Source organism: Lithobates pipiens, unplaced genomic scaffold (genome assembly GCF_037356315.1).
Source record: "Lithobates pipiens isolate NorthernLeopardFrog02 unplaced genomic scaffold, aLitPip1_a1.2 Scaffold_13, whole genome shotgun sequence".
Lineage (NCBI taxonomy): Eukaryota > Metazoa > Chordata > Amphibia > Anura > Ranidae > Lithobates > Lithobates pipiens.
Genome location: NW_027507718.1, coordinates 159,781,055 through 159,798,043, shown reverse-complemented (window position 1 = coordinate 159,798,043; position 16,989 = coordinate 159,781,055). Strand labels below are relative to the sequence as shown.

The window sequence follows — 16,989 nt, the reverse complement described above, 5'->3', positions numbered from 1 at the left end:
AGGTTTGGTGGCCATTAGACATGTGATCCCACAAACATACAGAAACGAAGAAAAGAAGTTACAGGAATTTATCATCATGGCTTTGGAATTTATATTATTTCTGTCAGGGCTGGCTTAGCCCTTCCTCCTCTGGGCTGGCCGCTCAGCTGTCGGCTAATTGCCAGCTCTCTTCTCTTCTCCACAGTTACCAGTTGTTGCCGATGATGCTCGTCTGACCTGCCTATTTAAAGTCTTCCAGCTCATTTCTCCATTGCCTTCACGTTGGTCACATCACAAGGAACCATCTCCTGCTGTTTGTTTCAAGACTGGCTTTCTGACATCCCTCCTGGCTTCTTATCCGGCTTGCAGTTGCTCTCCTTGGATCCCTGACTTCTGGACTGTCTGATTACCCCATCTGGTTTATGAACTTTGGACTGGCTGACTACCAGATCTGGCTACTGGACTCTGGCTATGCATGACTACGCCTTTTGTCTATTTACCTTTTCATTTTTATTAATAATAAACAAGTGTGATTTGATTGTACTTCTGTCTAAGTCTGTTTCATGGTTCCTGACAATTTCATAATGTTTTTTTCTTTTGATGGCTCCCATTTCCTCCAGGTGCAGGGGGTGGCGATGGGGACAGCTTGTGCCCCATCGCACGCCATCCTGTACCTGGGGGAGTGGGAGCAAATTTTTTTGCCCAATTAATCATTCCAGTCACACACGCATCATGTAGCGGCCTGGTACCGCTACATAGATATCCTGTTGTGGAAGGGCTCTGTGGCTGAGCTGCAGAACTGTATTTCCGCAATGAACCAAAATGAATTTAATTTAAAGTTTGCTGTAACAATAAAACCAATATGAATTTTTTGGACGTTACCATAACAAAAAAAACAATGATGGTAGTCTTTCAAGTGGGCTTTATCAGAAACCAATAGCAGGAAATCGGTTTTACATGCCTTCAGCTCACACCCTCAGCCTCTCCTGTGCTCAATTCTGTATAGCCAATATCTTAGGTTAAAACTGAATCGTTCGAGTCAAGAGTGCTTTATTCAGGAGGCTGATGCTCAGAGGGCTAGGCTTTTATTTAGAGGGTACTCTCATAACTGTCTGAAAAGGGCCTTTAAACGGGCCTAGACGTGAGCTTCTATTTGGCAACAAGACAAAAAGAAGTGACCCTCAAGTCATAAAAGTGATTACCGGGGGGGCATAGCCTGGACATGGCGCTGTTATGCCCGGATTTCAGCCCGTTTCACTCCGGCCATGAGCTATCGAGGGCTCTCCCCACTAAGGCGGACATGGAAGCCCTGGTCCTCAGGAATGAAGACCGCTGTGACTTACAGGAGATCCGCTCGGAGGTCCATGATAGATGAGCAGCTGACCAGAGAGGAGGCCTCGGTGGGGGCCCTGGAGACAAGAATAACACAGCTAGCGAGAGCACACCAGAGGTATCAAGACCAGCTGGCAGAGTTGCAGCTCCACGACGAGGATCTGGAAAACCGAAGCCGCTGCCAAAATCTAAGGTTCTGGGGAATACCTGAAGTGACTGGATCAGAAAACCCGTCTGAGACGGTGAGGGCAAATTTACACAAATTGTTGGACGGTGACCTCCCCTCCTCAATGGAGTTCGAAAGGGTGCACAGAGCGCTCGGCCCCAGGCAGGCAGATGTGGAAAGGCCCCGCGATGTGCTATGCCGCCTGCACCGGTACAGCCACAAACAGCAAATAATGCGGGTGGTGCGGCTCAAGGGCCCGGTGGACTTTGCTGGGGCACAAATCTCTCTATATATATCCGGATGTGTCCGGTGCAACCCTGCTGAGAAGGGCAATGTTGAAACCCCTGCTAGAGAGACTCGGCCGGGCAGATTTGACATATAGATGTTATCCATCAGCTTACCATCCATCATTCACCCTACGACGCCACTCTGAACTCCCAGACCTCTTCGCATTCCTGGGGATGGAACCGTTCCCGCTGCGGGACTGGCTGGGTCTCCTACCAGAGATCCTCTCTCAACTTCCCTAGGCCTTCCCTGTCATCCAGGTGCAGGCAGAGAGACCCCACTCTGATCGGGAGGGCGACTCGGAGCAGTGAGACTAGCAGCCGTACACACGCAAGTGATGGGCACAGGTTGACTGCGATATGGGACTTTGACTATTTAGTGCCCACCGAGAGCCCAGGGTTCTAGGCTGAGCACCATCCTTATTCCACTGGCCAGTCGGACTCCCTCTGTGTCCCGTCCGACCTTGGGGGGGGGGGGGCCCACCGGGCTGCCCACACTTGTCAATCACATTGCAACCGAACGGCACAGGGTGCGCGATGCGGCTCTAGGTCCCGCCTCCCCCCTGACTGACACACAGCATTCCCAGGGGGACTGCATTCTCATCATAACAGGACATGCTAACGTGATCTCTCCTTGAAGCGGGACTAGTCTATCACCCCCTGGGAAGGGGTTATGCTCAGAAACTAGGTTTCTAATGCCTAGGGGGGTCCCACTGCCTTCAGCTAGCATAAACAGTGTACTCTCAGTCATAGTCCTAGTTCTAGCAGGGCATCTATTCATAGTTTGTTAGGTTGAATAAAGACACCAGTCCATCCAGTTCAACCTGAGTGAATGTCTACAATTGTCCCTATCCCTGTACATTGCACACTCATGTCAGTCCCTACCCTCAAGGAGCCCACAATCCAAGGTCCCCATTCATATACTAGGGCCAATTATTGGCAGAAGCCAATTAACCTACCTGCATGTCTTTGGAGTTTGGGAGGAAACTGGAGTACCCGGAGGAAACCCACACAGGCACAGGGAGAACGTGCAAACTCAAGGCAGGTAGTGTCGTGGTTGGGATTCGAACCAGCGACCCTTTTTTCTGCTAGGTGACAGTGCTAACCACTACACCACTGTGCTGCACATAACGGGCATGGGAACTCACAACACATACTAGGAAACCCACCCACAGATCTCAAGCCAATAAGGAAGGACTTAGAACAGACTAAGAATACTGGCCATGTAATAAATTGCTAACACAATGAGTCCCACGGGTGGGGGGGTGATGGGACAAATGTTTACTCTAAAGCTGTAGTCGTGCGACCTGGCGCCCGGCTCTCCAGGTGCGGTGGGTGGGGGCGGCCGCACGTTTGGGGTGGTCTCCTTGTCCCCGCCACTGTAATAACGGATCCTCCCGGCGGGAGTCTGCCTGGGGGGTTGGCGGGTTCCGCGCATGGGGGGGGAGGGGGGCAGCACCAGGTTGTGCGGAGGGAAACTCATCCAAACTACGTTATATGGAGTAGGATGCCTGGACTGGGGGGTTGGCGGGTTCCGCGCATGGGGGGGGGAGGGGGGCAGCACCAGGTTGTGCGGAGGGAAACTCATCCAAACTACGTTATATGGAGTAGGATGCCTGGACTGGGGGGTTGGCGGGTTCCGCGCATGGGGGGGGGAGGGGGGCAGCACCAGGTTGTGCGGAGGGAAACTCATCCAAACTACGTTATATGGAGTAGGATGCCTGGAAGGTGGGTTTTGCTAAAAGTGAGTGTTTCTCTGACCCCTAACATGCAGATATGCCTGTAGCCCTGATCGATGCGGTACTGCTTTCCTCCACAGTTGATAGTTGGGGAGATGCCTCCAGCCTGCTGAATGCTAAACCGATACAGGGGGCCCCTATTGGGTCCCCCTGAATTATGGCCATTTGCACACGGAAGTGGGTGTTTACCGAGTGGAGCAGGTCCTCAGTGAACCGTACAAGTTACAACCTCTGATTTGCCTGTTAGTTACACCGGTTAATGTGTTTATTACTGATGTTTTTATTTCTTCCTTATTAATGGTTTGGGTCTGGTTAGGGAACTCCTGACCACCGTTGTGTCTAGCCACCTCCCCACATAGGACAACACCCCTCTGAGGCCCAGACTGGGAGTCCTAAGGGTGTTTTGAGACCATCTGGGTTTTCTGATTTACCAGTGCTCTACTGTTATATTCTCTGTTTCTATCTACCACCCCTCCTTCTGCCAACACAGGAGCAGAAACAAAGGCAGCCTTGAGAGTCTCAAAGGCCTTAATGGACTCCGGAGTCCAACTCTGTGGGTTACCGTCCCTTCTGGTCATATCAGTCAGAGGCTTGACCAGAGACGAGAATAAACTTCCGATAGTAGTTGGCAAAGCCCAGGAAACGCTGCAGAGGACGTAAACCCACGGGTGGAGGCCACTGTAGGACTACCGAAAGTTTCTCTGGGTCCATCGAAAAACTAGCAGTGGAAATGACATAGCCCAGGAATGTAACCTGTTCACGATGGAACTCACACTTCTCCAGTTTACAATAGAGATTGTTCTCTCTTAGTTTCTGAAGCACACGACACATATCTGTGTGGTGGCTCTCCAGGGACTTGGAAAATATGAGGATATCATCGAGATAAACCACCACACACAATTTCAACAAATCTCAGAGGACATCATTAATAAATTCCTGGAAAACTGTCGGGGGGCGTTACAAAAGCCAAAAGGCATTACCAGGTATTCATAATGGCCTGTTCTGGTATTAAACGCAGTTTTCCACTCATCGCCCTCCTTAATGCGCACGAGATTGTATGCCACTCTCAGGTCAAGCTTTGTGAAAACCGTTGCTCCCTTGAGGTGGTCAAATAACTCCGTAATCAATGGAATCGGGTAGGCATTCTTAATCGTGACACGATTGAGACCCCTATAATCTATACAAGGTCTCAGTTTACCGCTCTTTTTCACAAAGAAGAAACCAGCACCAGCAGGAGACAAGGATTTGCGGATGAAACCTCAAGAAAGTGCGTCAGCAACATACTTCTCCATGGCCTTATCCTCCAAGACCGACAAAGGGTAAACCCGGCCACGAGGAGGTATGGCACCTGGTTGAAGGTCAATTGCGCAATCATAAGACCGGTGTGGAGGCAAACTACCGGCTTGACCTTTATCAAAGACATCGCCAAAATCACGGTACTCCTCCGGCAGGGAGGGGAGTGAAGCGGTGCACAGGACCTTGGATACCTTCAGAAAGCATGTCTCACTGCATTGTGGTGAACAGGAGAGAACCTCAGCATGGAGCCAATCAAAAGAGGGGTTGTGCCTCTGTAACCAAGGATAACCAATAATCAGCGGAAACCTGGATGAGGATATAACTTGCAATTGGATTATCTAATGGTGAAAAGCCCCTACGGCCATGGACAATGGAACCGTCTCACGAGTCAAATGGGCAGGCTGTAAAGGTCTCCCATCAAGAGCCTCAATGGCACGTGGAGTGTCATGCAGCTGAAGCGGAATCGAGTGCTGCGAAACAAATGCAGCATCAATGAACAGGCCTGCAGCCCCAGAGTCGATTAGAGCCTGTATCTCGATGGACGACTCTGCCCGAGAAAGGGTGGAGAGATTGTGCCTTTATTGTGGTCAGGCAGGTCACTTTTTGAAGTCTTGTCCTACCCGTCCAGGGAACGCCCGAACCTTTAAGGTCCTGTCTTGGACAGACCTTAGGTGGCGTTGTTTCGTCCCCAGTTATCCAGAAGGATAAGCCCCTGGTTTTGGTCACCCCTCCTCCTAAAGGCTCTCTCATCTGCAGAGAGATGCGTGAAGCCCAGGTGCATGGGTTCATCTTCACTGACCAACTCGGTACCAGGAGGCATGGGAGATGAGGGAGGCATGGGTGGGACTACAAAGCTCGGAGGCAAACGTACAGGAGGCTTCCGCAAGCGCTCCTTAAGAGAAAGTCTGAGTCTGGAGTCAATGAGGATGGCAAACGAGATCAAGCTCTCCAGCTCAGTGGGTATATCTCGGGCTCATCCTTGATGGAATCCGAGAGACCATGAGAAAAAGCAGCCACGAGGGCCTCATTGTTTCAAGCAACCTCTGCTGCCAGAGTACGGAATTCAATGGTGTAGTCGGCAACAGTTCTCGTACTCTGTTTGATGGACATGAGGCACTTGGCAGCACAAGCGGAGCGTGCGGGAATGTCAAAAACCCTTTTAAAAGGAGGCCACAAACTGAGGGTAACTCAAGACAACAGGATTTTGTGTCTCCTATAGAGGGTTAGCCGAGGCCAAGGCTCTCTCAGAAAGCAAAGATATCACGAAACCTACTTTGCTTCTGTGAAACGCCTGGGGCAGCATTTCAAAGTATATCTCAACCTGATTGAGAAACCCTCTGCAATAAACTGGATCGCCCCCAAATCGCTGGGGAAGTGGAGCAGAACTAGACATACCTCTTATAGCGGTAATACTCAAGGCGGGTGCCTGCACAGAGACTGGCGCAGTAGCAGTGACGGCCTGCGACTCAGGTTGTACCAGAGCAGCAACTGTGGGGGATTCAAGGCTAGCCGTGCGATTCAGGAGCGTTTGCAAAGCCAAGGCAAACTGATCCATGCGGTGATCTTGCTCAGCCAATCTGGAAAAAATATCACCAACAAGTGGATTGACTGTATCTTCTGAATTCATGGCCTTCGTGTACTGTCAAACCATGAATCAGACTGATACAGAAGTACAATCAAATCACACTTGTTTATTAATAAAAATAAAAAGGTAAATAGAAAAAGCGTAATCAAGCATAGCCAGAGTCCAGTAACCAGATCGGGTAATCAGCCAGGCCTGAAGTCAGGGATCCAAGGAGAGCAACTGCAAGCAGGATAAGGAGCCAGGAGGGATGTCTTCAAGCCAGTCTTGAAACAAATTGCAGTAGGTGGTTCCTTGTGATGTGACCAACGCAAAGGCAGAGGAGAAGTGAGCTGGACGGCTTTAAATAGGCAGGTCAGACGAGCGGCATTGGGAACAGCTGTTAACTGTGGAGAGAGAAGAGAGCTGGCAATATGCCGACAGCTGAGTGGCCAGCCCAGAGGAGGAATGGCTAAGCCAGCCCTGACACGTATCCTGTGCGCATCCTCCGTCCAACTCCCGTATCCTGTGCGCATCCTCCGTCCAACTCCCGTATCCTGTGCGCATCCTCCGTCCAACTCCCGTATCCTGTGCGCATCCTCCGTCCAACTCCCGTATCCTGTGCGCATCCTCCGTCCAACTCCCGTATCCTGTGCGCATCCTCCGTCCAACTCCCGTATCCTGTGCGCATCCTCCGTCCAACTCCCGTATCCTGTGTGCATCCTCCGTCCAACTCCTGTAATATGTCTACAGCCTCTAGCCATCTTTTGTATCATGTTTGCAATCTCTGACATCTAGTCTTTTATCATGTTTGCAGTCTCTGAGAGGGAGTCTGGAGAGGAATCAAGAGTGAGAGTGCCGCCGGGATAGGGATTATGGGAAGAGTCAGACGTTGTGGGCTGTGGAGAGGAGACTATAGGATAAAACCAGAGCCACCAACCTGGTGCCGTCTGAGCCCTGCCTGGTTCACCTGAGAGGGGGTCAGCGCCAGTCCTATCAAGCCAGTTGGGGGGTGGGTTAAAACAATGTAAGGGGGCACTGATATAAAAGTTAACCCTTATGCATTCACTCTGCAGAAGGTGGTCTCTGGTCACAAGAGCCCCCCCCCCCCCACATCAGAGTTCCCAGCATTCCCCTTTGCATCAGAGTCTGCAGGATTCCGCCTTGCAGTGCAAGAAAACTGACATAAAAGGGGAATGCTGCAGAGCATGATCTTAGGGGGAACCCTGATGTAAGGGGTGCTCTGGTCACCAGAGACCACCTTATATTAGAGTCCACTGCATTCCCCTTTTCAGAGTTCCCACTTACATCAGGGTCTGCAGCATTGCCCTTTACATCAGGGTTCACAGAGTTCACCCGTGCACTAGAAGATTAAAAGGGATAGAGGCCCAGAGACATGTCCAGGGTACACAGAGGACACATTGGTTAGATTATAAGTGATGGACCTGGCAGGCAGGTGCGGTTGGCACACAGGAGACATGGCAGGCAGGGGCAGTTGGCACACAGGAGACATAGCAGGCAGGGGCAGTTGGCACAGGAGACATGGCAGGCAGGGGCAGTTGGCACACAGGAGACATGGCAGGCAGGGGTAGTTGGCACACAGGAGACATGGCAGGCAGGGGCAGTTGGCACACAGGAGACATGGCAGGCAGGGGCAGTTGGCACACAGGAGACATGGCAGGAAGGGCGGTGAGGTTGGCACACATGAGACATAGGCAGGGTAGTGAGGTTGGCACACAGGAGGCATGGGAGGCAGGATGGTGAGGTTGGCACACAGGAGACATGGCAGGCAGGGTGGAAACATCAGATTCTTTAATTGTCATGTCGTCTATTGCAATCGTTCACATGTCATTTGCTGTTCATATACCTCTTTGTCATCTGGTGCGCACTCCCGCTGCACACGCGCAGTGTGGTAAAAATCTGTTGAATACATTCTATCAGAAAACTGCTAACCATCACACATGCATTCCACGACAGCGATGGGTTCCACACATCGAGCATGCACAGTAGTCCAGGTAGCGGCGATCTGATAGAACACCGGCACTAGCAGTCACATGCAATAGAGGAAATTTGACAGCCACAGTCCCGTGTAAAATGTTTTTATTGAAAAAAGTCAGTCCATACAGCAATCAAGGACAGTGGATGAATTAGCTGACGTGTTTCACACCCGTTACTGGTGCTTATATATATATATATATATATATATATATATATATATATATATATATATATATATATATATATATATATATATATATATATATATATACATACATATATATATATATACACACACACACACACACACACACACACACACACACACACACACATACTAGGGCTGCAACTAACTATTATTTTCATAATTAGTTGGCCAATTATTGTTTCGATTAACCGGTTAATAACCTTAAAAAAAAAGTGTGTTGTATAATTTAGTTAATATGTAAAGTTTTTTTTTAAAAAAAGGCAATTTATTCTTAAATATCTCTATATGCAATGGTAAATATAAATAACCAACTATATGGTTAGGGAGCAAAATATCTAATCCACTCTGAGAATGACAGACAGAAGAGATACTGTATATACTATTAGAGGGGATATACTGTATATACTATTAGAGGCTATATACTGTAAATATTAGATATATACTGTATATACCATTAGAGCAGAGATACTGTATATACTATTAGAGGAAATATACTGTATATTATTAGAGAGATATACTGTATATACTATTAGATATACTAATTTCATAATCGATTAGTTGTCGATTAATTGATTAGTTGTTTCAGTCCTAATATATACACAAACAAATAATATTAGAAAATTGAGCCTATTTGCATTGAACCTACTGTAACCAATGAAAAATTCACCAAGGAAATCAGGGCAGCTGTAGCAATTGCACCCAACAGCCCTGTAACCCTTGGTATGCCAAAAAATGCTCACTCATACCAAATAAGTTTTTAAAATTATATATAAAAAAATATATAGAGTGTAGAGGAGCATGAATAAGCTAAACCAAAGTATTTATGTCATAGAAAATGTATATATACGCATTTTACCTAAGATGATACACATAGGCATGCAAACAAAATGAAAAACACAAAAATATTGATAAGCCAAAAAAGGAGGCAAAACCATTAATAAAATATTGAATAAATAAATGAAAAACATGTCAAAATCAATAAAATGCAATATATATATATATATATATATATATATATATATATATATATATATATTATGAATAAATGCATAATGCAGTGGACATTTTTCCTTGACTTTTATATATATTCTGTTTGATATCATGTGTCATTGCATGCTTAGTGTTCGATTCACTTTTCAGATTGCACTGTACCCATACAGGTTTGTGTGTTCATTTATAAGCGCTGCACATAACTTTTTCCACTGAATACAAATTGTGTCTCTTGCTGTGCTAGCTGCTTTAACATATTCAGGGATCAGCGCAGTATTAACCTTTCCCTTTCATAATATAGGATTATTCACACATACATTATGTTATGATGAGGGGCATTATGACAATGGAAAATTTCTAGAGGAAAATTGTAACAAAATCTAATTTTGAGATCAACAAGCAATAAAATAAAATGTATTTACCCATTAGATCACCAACTTTGTCTGTAATGGCACGTGAAGCTCTGATAAATGCATTGTCGCTTTCATCATATTTCATCTTCATTTCAAAAAATCCTGTACGAGAAATATATTATTCGCAGTTTATGTAAGTTAAGCATGCAGTTACCACAACATGCAAAGAACTTGCATGCACTCACTTTCAAAAGCAAGGATGTAGTTACATAAAATTCAATTTGCAAGCAATATAAAAGTGTTTCAACATGTAAATACTGAATTCAATAGGGAAGTAGGTGAATTATCTGCCTCTGGAACCTTACAATTGTTCAGCAAGGCTACCCAGCATATTAAACAAGTCAACAGTGAAGATACTTTCACACTGGGGCGGGGCATTAGCGGCAAAGTACAGCTAATTTTTAATAACTAATATCAGCGCTTTTCGGACGCAATTAATCCCTGCTAGTGGGCGAATGAAGGGTTAAAATCGCCTGTGCCAAAGCACTTTGCAGGCGCTTCGGCATCAGTGCCCATTGATTCCAATGGCAGGGGCGGTGGAGGAGCGGTGTATACACTGCTCGAAAGATGCCGCTTGCAGGACTTTTTCTAATGTCCTGCAAGCGCACTTCTCCAGTGTGAAAGCACTCTGGCTCTCACACGGGTGCTGCAGGGGATGCATTTTTCAGACGCTTTACAGTCGCCTGAAGAACGCCTCAGTGTGAAAGGGGTCTAAGGCACATAAACCAGTTAAGAGCTGATTTTCTAGCTGAAGTTCGTAATTGCATTAAAAAGCAGCCGGAGTTTCAGGAGGGGGGAAGGAAGGGCAGGAAGGGTATGTTGGAGATATTGCCGCAAACATATATTTGTCAGAAGATGTGATACAATCCGCAGTGGTAATCACTGACTCTCCCAGCATAGAGGTCAGAGGATGAAGAGAAAGCTGTAGCCCTGACTTGTTTCGTCTACTAACCACTACCAGGCTTGGCTGTAAATCTGCCCAAAAAAAGAGAACGTTACACATGTAAAGTAAATGCGTGAATTTTAAAAAGGCTATATGCATGCGTGTATGAAAGTGTGTGGGTGTTTTTTTTATGTGGATGAGTGTGTGTGTACTCGCACACTCCACAACCAACATGTATGTTAGTGGTTATGTGTATGTACAGTATCTCACAAAAGCGAGTACACCCCTCACATTTTTGTCAATATTTTGTTACCTCTTTTCATGTGACAACACTGAAAAAATAGGATTTTTAAAACAGCTTACCTGTAAAATCCTTTTCTTGGAGTACATCATGGGACACAGGGTCTCAAGTAATTACCTACCTTCAGGTGTTGACACTGGTATAACCAATACAGGAAGTTGACTCCCCTATATAACCCATCCTCCTTCCAGGAGCACTCAGTTTTTGTAGCCAAGCAATATAAGTAATATACTCTCACCCCATAAAACAGAGGGGCGGAGCTCTGTGTCCTATGATGTACTCCAAGAAAAGGATTTTACAGGTAAGCTGTTTTAAAAATCCTATTTTCTTTATTGTACATCATAGGACACAGAGTCTCAAGTAATTACTTGGTGGGATGTCCCATAGCAATGCTACTTGAGGGGAGGGAGACACAACCTGTAGGGTAACCCCCAGACCTGAGGACTTCTACTGCTGTCTGCAGCACCTTGCGCCCAAAGGCGATATCCTCATTCCATCTTACATGCACTTGATAAAATTTTGCAAATGTATGTACTGAAGGCCAAGTCGCGGCCTTGCAGATTTGAGACCTGGAGGCCTGGTGACGCACTGCCCAAGAAGCACCAACCGCTCTGGTAGAGTGCGACTTAACTTGAAAGGAGGGAATCTTTCCCTTTAAATCATAAGTTTGAATTATAACTTGCCAAATGCACTTGGCGACAGTGGATTTTGATGCTGCCTGTCCCTTCTTAGGACCCTCTGACAAAAGAAATAAGACATCAGTCTTACTGTTAGGTCACCTTGAGGCGAGTTGACAGATGCACACTGTAGGGATCAGGAGTGCACCGCAAGGTTGTGGACCCTAAGGCTGACTGCTGCGGATGGAGACAGATCCCATGAGGTTAGAGCGCAAGATTCCCTGGGGCGCGGAGTCTAATAGCCAGCAGGTGTTCACCAGAGCCTCTAGTGGTGAGGATGGACTTGGCCGCAACTGGCTCCAGGTCGCGACCCCCAGGGTCCCCCAGCTCGCACCCACAGTAGGCAACAGGAGGATAGGGATAGTGAGAGATAAAGCAAAGGTCGGGGCCAAAAGCAGACAGGAATAGTCAGGGACACGTCAATAGGTCAGGATCACAGGCAAACAGGGAAAGTCAAGGACACGCCAAAGTCGGTAACAGAAGAACAGAAGAGCACACGGCAGGTAACAGGAAGCTAAACACACAAAGGAATAGACAATGGATGATCAGCAGGGTTGGCCTGCAGTGCACAGGTTAATATAGAGTTCTCTGATAGGAGCTAGGGTGGAGTCATGCCAGAGGATGGATTACAAAAGCAGTCAGGTGAGGGTCGGCTGGTCTCTAGAGATAAACACATGGAAACAGGTAAGCAGACAAACTCTATTGCATAACCATGACACTTACGAATCGGAGCAGTTTTCTTAAATACCTTTTCACTGCTCTCACTATATCAAGACAATGTAGTGACCTTTCTTCACTGGAACAAGGTCTTGGGAAAAACCCTGGCAGGACAATATCTTCATTCAGACGAAAGCCTGAAACCACTTTTTGGCAAAAACCTGGACACCACTCTGCCCTTATGAATAATCAAATATGACTCCTTACAAGAAAGAGCAGCCAATTCTGAAATCCTCCTTGCTGAAGATATAGCAAACGAAAATATCAGCTTCCTAGTCAGAAGGACTAAGGGAATATGCTGCAACGGTTCGAATGGCTGTTTTTGTAACACTGACAAAACTAAATTTAAGTCCCAAGGGCTAAAGAGTGATTTAACTGGCGGATTAATCTAAAGCACTCCTTGCATGAAACCCTGGACTAAAGAATGCATTGCAAGCAGTCTTTGAAATAAAAATTGATAAGGCTGAGACTTGGCCCTTAATAGTACTCAGGGCCAACTTCATCTCTACGCTTAATTGTAGAAAGGTAAGAATTCTGCCTATGATATATCTCTGAGGGTACCAACCCTTGGACTCACACCAGGAAACATAAGCTTTCCAGGCTCTATAATATATAGCTCTAGAAGCTGGCTTCCTAGCATTAATCAAAGCAGAGATAACTGACCTGGAAAGCTCACGTTTATTGAGAATGTGGGTCTCAATAGCCAAGCCGTTAAATTTAGTGTTCGTAAAGTAGGATGGAATATCGGCCCTGAGATAGCAGGTCTGGCCTTAGTGGGAAGAGCCCTGGACCCTCCACTGCCATCCTTACGATCTCTGCGTACCATGACCTTCTGGGCCATGCTGGTGCTACCAGTATTACCGATTTTCTTTCCAGCTTGATCCTGCAAGGAACTTGAGGTAGCAACTGAATCAGGGAAAAGTGCATAGATCAGGAAAAGCTGATCCCACGGGTCGCCAACGCATCTGTTCCGTATGCGAGTGGGTCCCCTGTCCTGGATGCAAATGATGACTAGCTTACTGTTGAATCTGGACACTAGAAGGTCTACGTCCGGAGTCCCCCCATCTTTGGCAAACAGCCTGAAACACCTTGGGGTGAAGAGACCATTTTCCTGGTAATAACTGCCGGCGACTTAGATAGTTCACCTGCCAATTCTCTACTCCCGGAATGAAAACTGCCGATAGGCAGGGGACAGTCTCTTCTGTCCAAGTAAGAATCTGGTTCACCTCTCTCTGAGCTGAGAGAATCCTGGTGATCCCTTGTGATTGATATATGCCACAGCCGTGGCATTGTCAGACTGGATCCTGGCAGGACAATTCTTTAACCTGGAGGTCCAGGTTTCTAGAGCCAGATACACTGCCGGAATCTCTAGGATGTCGATGGGCAGGGCTCCTACTCCCCAGCCTGAAAGGCTGGCATCTGTCGGTACTAGGGATGGCCGAACTGTTCGCCCAGCGGCCGGTTCACGTTTCACCCGATCGGCGGACTAATGCCGCTGTTCGCCCGGCGGACATATGTGTTTACAGTGTGAAATAACTTTGACCCATGATGACACATCCATCATGGGTACTTGACAGCCAATTGAGACATTTCAGCACATGGACAATTGGACATTCCCCCTAACTTATAAATAGACATGATCTGGCGGCCATTTTACATTCTGTCTTATGTCAGTTTAGGCACAGGACCCCGTGTGGAGCAGGGAGAGACTGTAGTGACACAAATCGCTAGCTATTAGGTCCACAAAAGTCCTTTTAAGGACTGGTATAGGTGTAGTACAGTATATAGGGTTCAGTGCACTGCTGTGCTGGTGATTGCAGCAGCCTATCTTTTGTCAGTGTAGGGACAGGATGCTGTGTGCAGCAGGGACAGTCAGTTTAATCACTAGCTAGCTATTACTATTAGGTCCACAAAGGTCCTTTTAAGAACTGGTATAGGTGTACAGTATATAGGGTTCTGGTGCACTGCTGACTGATTCTGCAGCTGACTTTGGTCAGTGTAGGGACAGGACGCTGTGTGGAGCAGGGACAGTCAGTTTAATTACTAGCTATTACTATTATGTCCACAAAGATCCTTTTAAGGACTGGTATAGGTGTACAGTATATAGGGTTGTACACGTATAATATACTTTCTTCCAAATATAGAAAGAAAATTATACTTGACTGCTGCCCGATTCTGCAGCAGTCCTTTATCAGTGTAGGGATGAGGGACAGTCTGCAAATCACTAGCTACTAGGTCCACAAAGGTCCTTTTAAGGACTGGTATAGGTGTACTATTTGGTGTGCAGTATATAGGTGTGTAATACACGTATAAAATACTTGCACATATAGAAAGCATAGTTTAGTGCATTTCCACTGTGCAGCATTGTGACTGCTGAGCGGTTCTGCAGCAATACTACAAAAAGTGACAAACGCAATAAAAAAAAAGTGTTATAACTGGTGTGATAGACTAGTGGCCCCCAAAAACGACAGATTGAAGCGGGGTGTTATATACCTTCTTCCACATACATACTGCACTTCTCTAGAGACTTTTGTCACAGGGTCATTTAAAAAATGACAGGCACAGGAAGAGGCAGGCCCTTCCGCAGGGGTGGTAGGGGTAGGGCAGGAGCAACCGGCTTGAGCCAAAGTGGCAAATTGCAGAAGGTGCGTGCGATTAAGTCAAAGGACGCACCAGACTTGGTTGAGTGGCACACTCAACCTTACTCTTCTGCACCCTCCTCATCCTCTCGATCTGCACCCTCTGCTATGTGCACCCCCAAAGACACTAACACCAACACCACCATATATCTTCCGCTTGAGTCACAGGAATTATTTAACAAAATCCATATCAAGACATTTCCGATGCGCAGCCACTCTTGGCATTGGATTAGGAAGAGGAGGTAGCAACAACCGCCACTCAGCAGTCTGACGACAGTACCCAGATCAGCCCAAGGAGGAGATTGGTCCCCGCTGTTGCTGCCTACTCCGAGATCTCTAATTATAGCGGTGGGGAAGACGACGTCAATGATGACGCATCTAGTGATGTCACGTGGGTGCCCACAAGAGAGGAAGAGGAGGGGAGTTCAGAGGGAGATATGGACCAGCAGATAGGGAGGAGAAGCAGGAAGAACTTAGATTGCACAGGAGGGACAAAGCAGACTGCGAATCTATCAGGAGCGAGGCATCAACCATGTACGGTCACATCTGGCGCTCCCAGGACGTCGGCACATGGCTCCGCAGTGTGGGCTTTTTTTTTTTTTTTTTTTTAATCTTTTTTTTATTGAATTTTCAGTGTCATACAAAATCGCCCACGCAGGGGCCAAACATTTCCCACACGGGTAAACTTCCAAATGCGGCAACAGGCCACAACAAAGCACATTACAAAACATATATCCTGCCTCTGATGCGGCAACCGACCGCAACAGGGCAAATGAACACAAACATAAACTTGCCTATCTATACCCCACTGTGGGGAGAGGATATTGTAGGATAATTCGTGCTAAGTATTAAAATGACCGGATAAAGTGTCATAAGAGCAGGTGGGTCAGCCTATAACCATACTACATCCATACCGAACTATGGGTTATTTACTACATCTGTTGCCGTTGTGTTATCATCCAGCCAGCAGTTCCACACCTTCTCAAATTTCTTTGGGCAACCCCTGTTCAAGTAGGTGGCCCTATAGAGGGGTAAGCTAGTGTTCACCAGGTTTTTCCAGAATTTAATAGAGGGGGGAGACGATTGTTTCCAGGTCATGGTGATGGCCTTGCGTGCATAGTAGAGCAACAGGGATATGAGTGTTTTCCTAGCCCTGAGGATCGACATTTGTTCCACCAGCCCCAGCAGGCAATATTTAGGATCGCAAGGAATATTAACCTCAGTGGTCTTTACTATCACCAGGAGAACCTCTTTCCAAAAGCATACAATCGCTGGGCAAGCCCAGAAAATGTGAATGAAGTCTCCCGGCTGATAGGAGCAGCGCTAGCACTCTGGGGAGTGCGTCGGCGACATCTTGTGCAGTCTGTGGGGCGTGTAGTGGACTCTGTGTAAAATTTTGTATTGGAGTGTGGGCTTTTTTTTAACGTGTCCGCTGCTGACAAGTGTTGCCATCTGCAATCTCTGCAGTCAACGCATAAGTCGCGGTAAGCCCAACACTCACCTAGGGACGACCGCCTTAAGAAGGCACATGAGCTGCCATCACCGAGCCCAGTGGGAGCAACGGAACACACAAAGCCACACTCCAGCCTCGTCTTCTACTTCTCTCTCCTCACAATTGTCCTCCACTCCACCTTCCATCACGCCATCCTCACGTTTTTCTTCAACAAGGCAGGCTTCCGTGGGCCTAATGTTGGAGCGTACAGCAAGTCCAAAGTTCATAAACCAGATCGGGTAATCAGCCAGTCCAGACATCAGGGATCCACGGAGAGCAACTGCAAGCAGGATGGAAGCCAGGAGGCATGTTAA

The 16,989-nt window shown here is 47.0% G+C and overlaps 1 protein-coding gene across 2 annotated transcripts in view; it reads right to left on the bottom strand.

Moving 5' to 3' along the window:
• The window catches only part of TIMM44 (translocase of inner mitochondrial membrane 44), a 578,487-nt gene that overhangs the window by 293,499 nt on the left and 267,999 nt on the right, over positions 1-16,989 (bottom strand). For both annotated transcript variants that reach the window (XM_077475767.1, XM_077475768.1), the window contains one exon: positions 9,976-10,068. In XM_077475767.1, the coding sequence (XP_077331893.1) occupies positions 9,976-10,068 (93 nt within the window). The remainder of the gene's footprint in view (positions 1-9,975; positions 10,069-16,989) is intronic.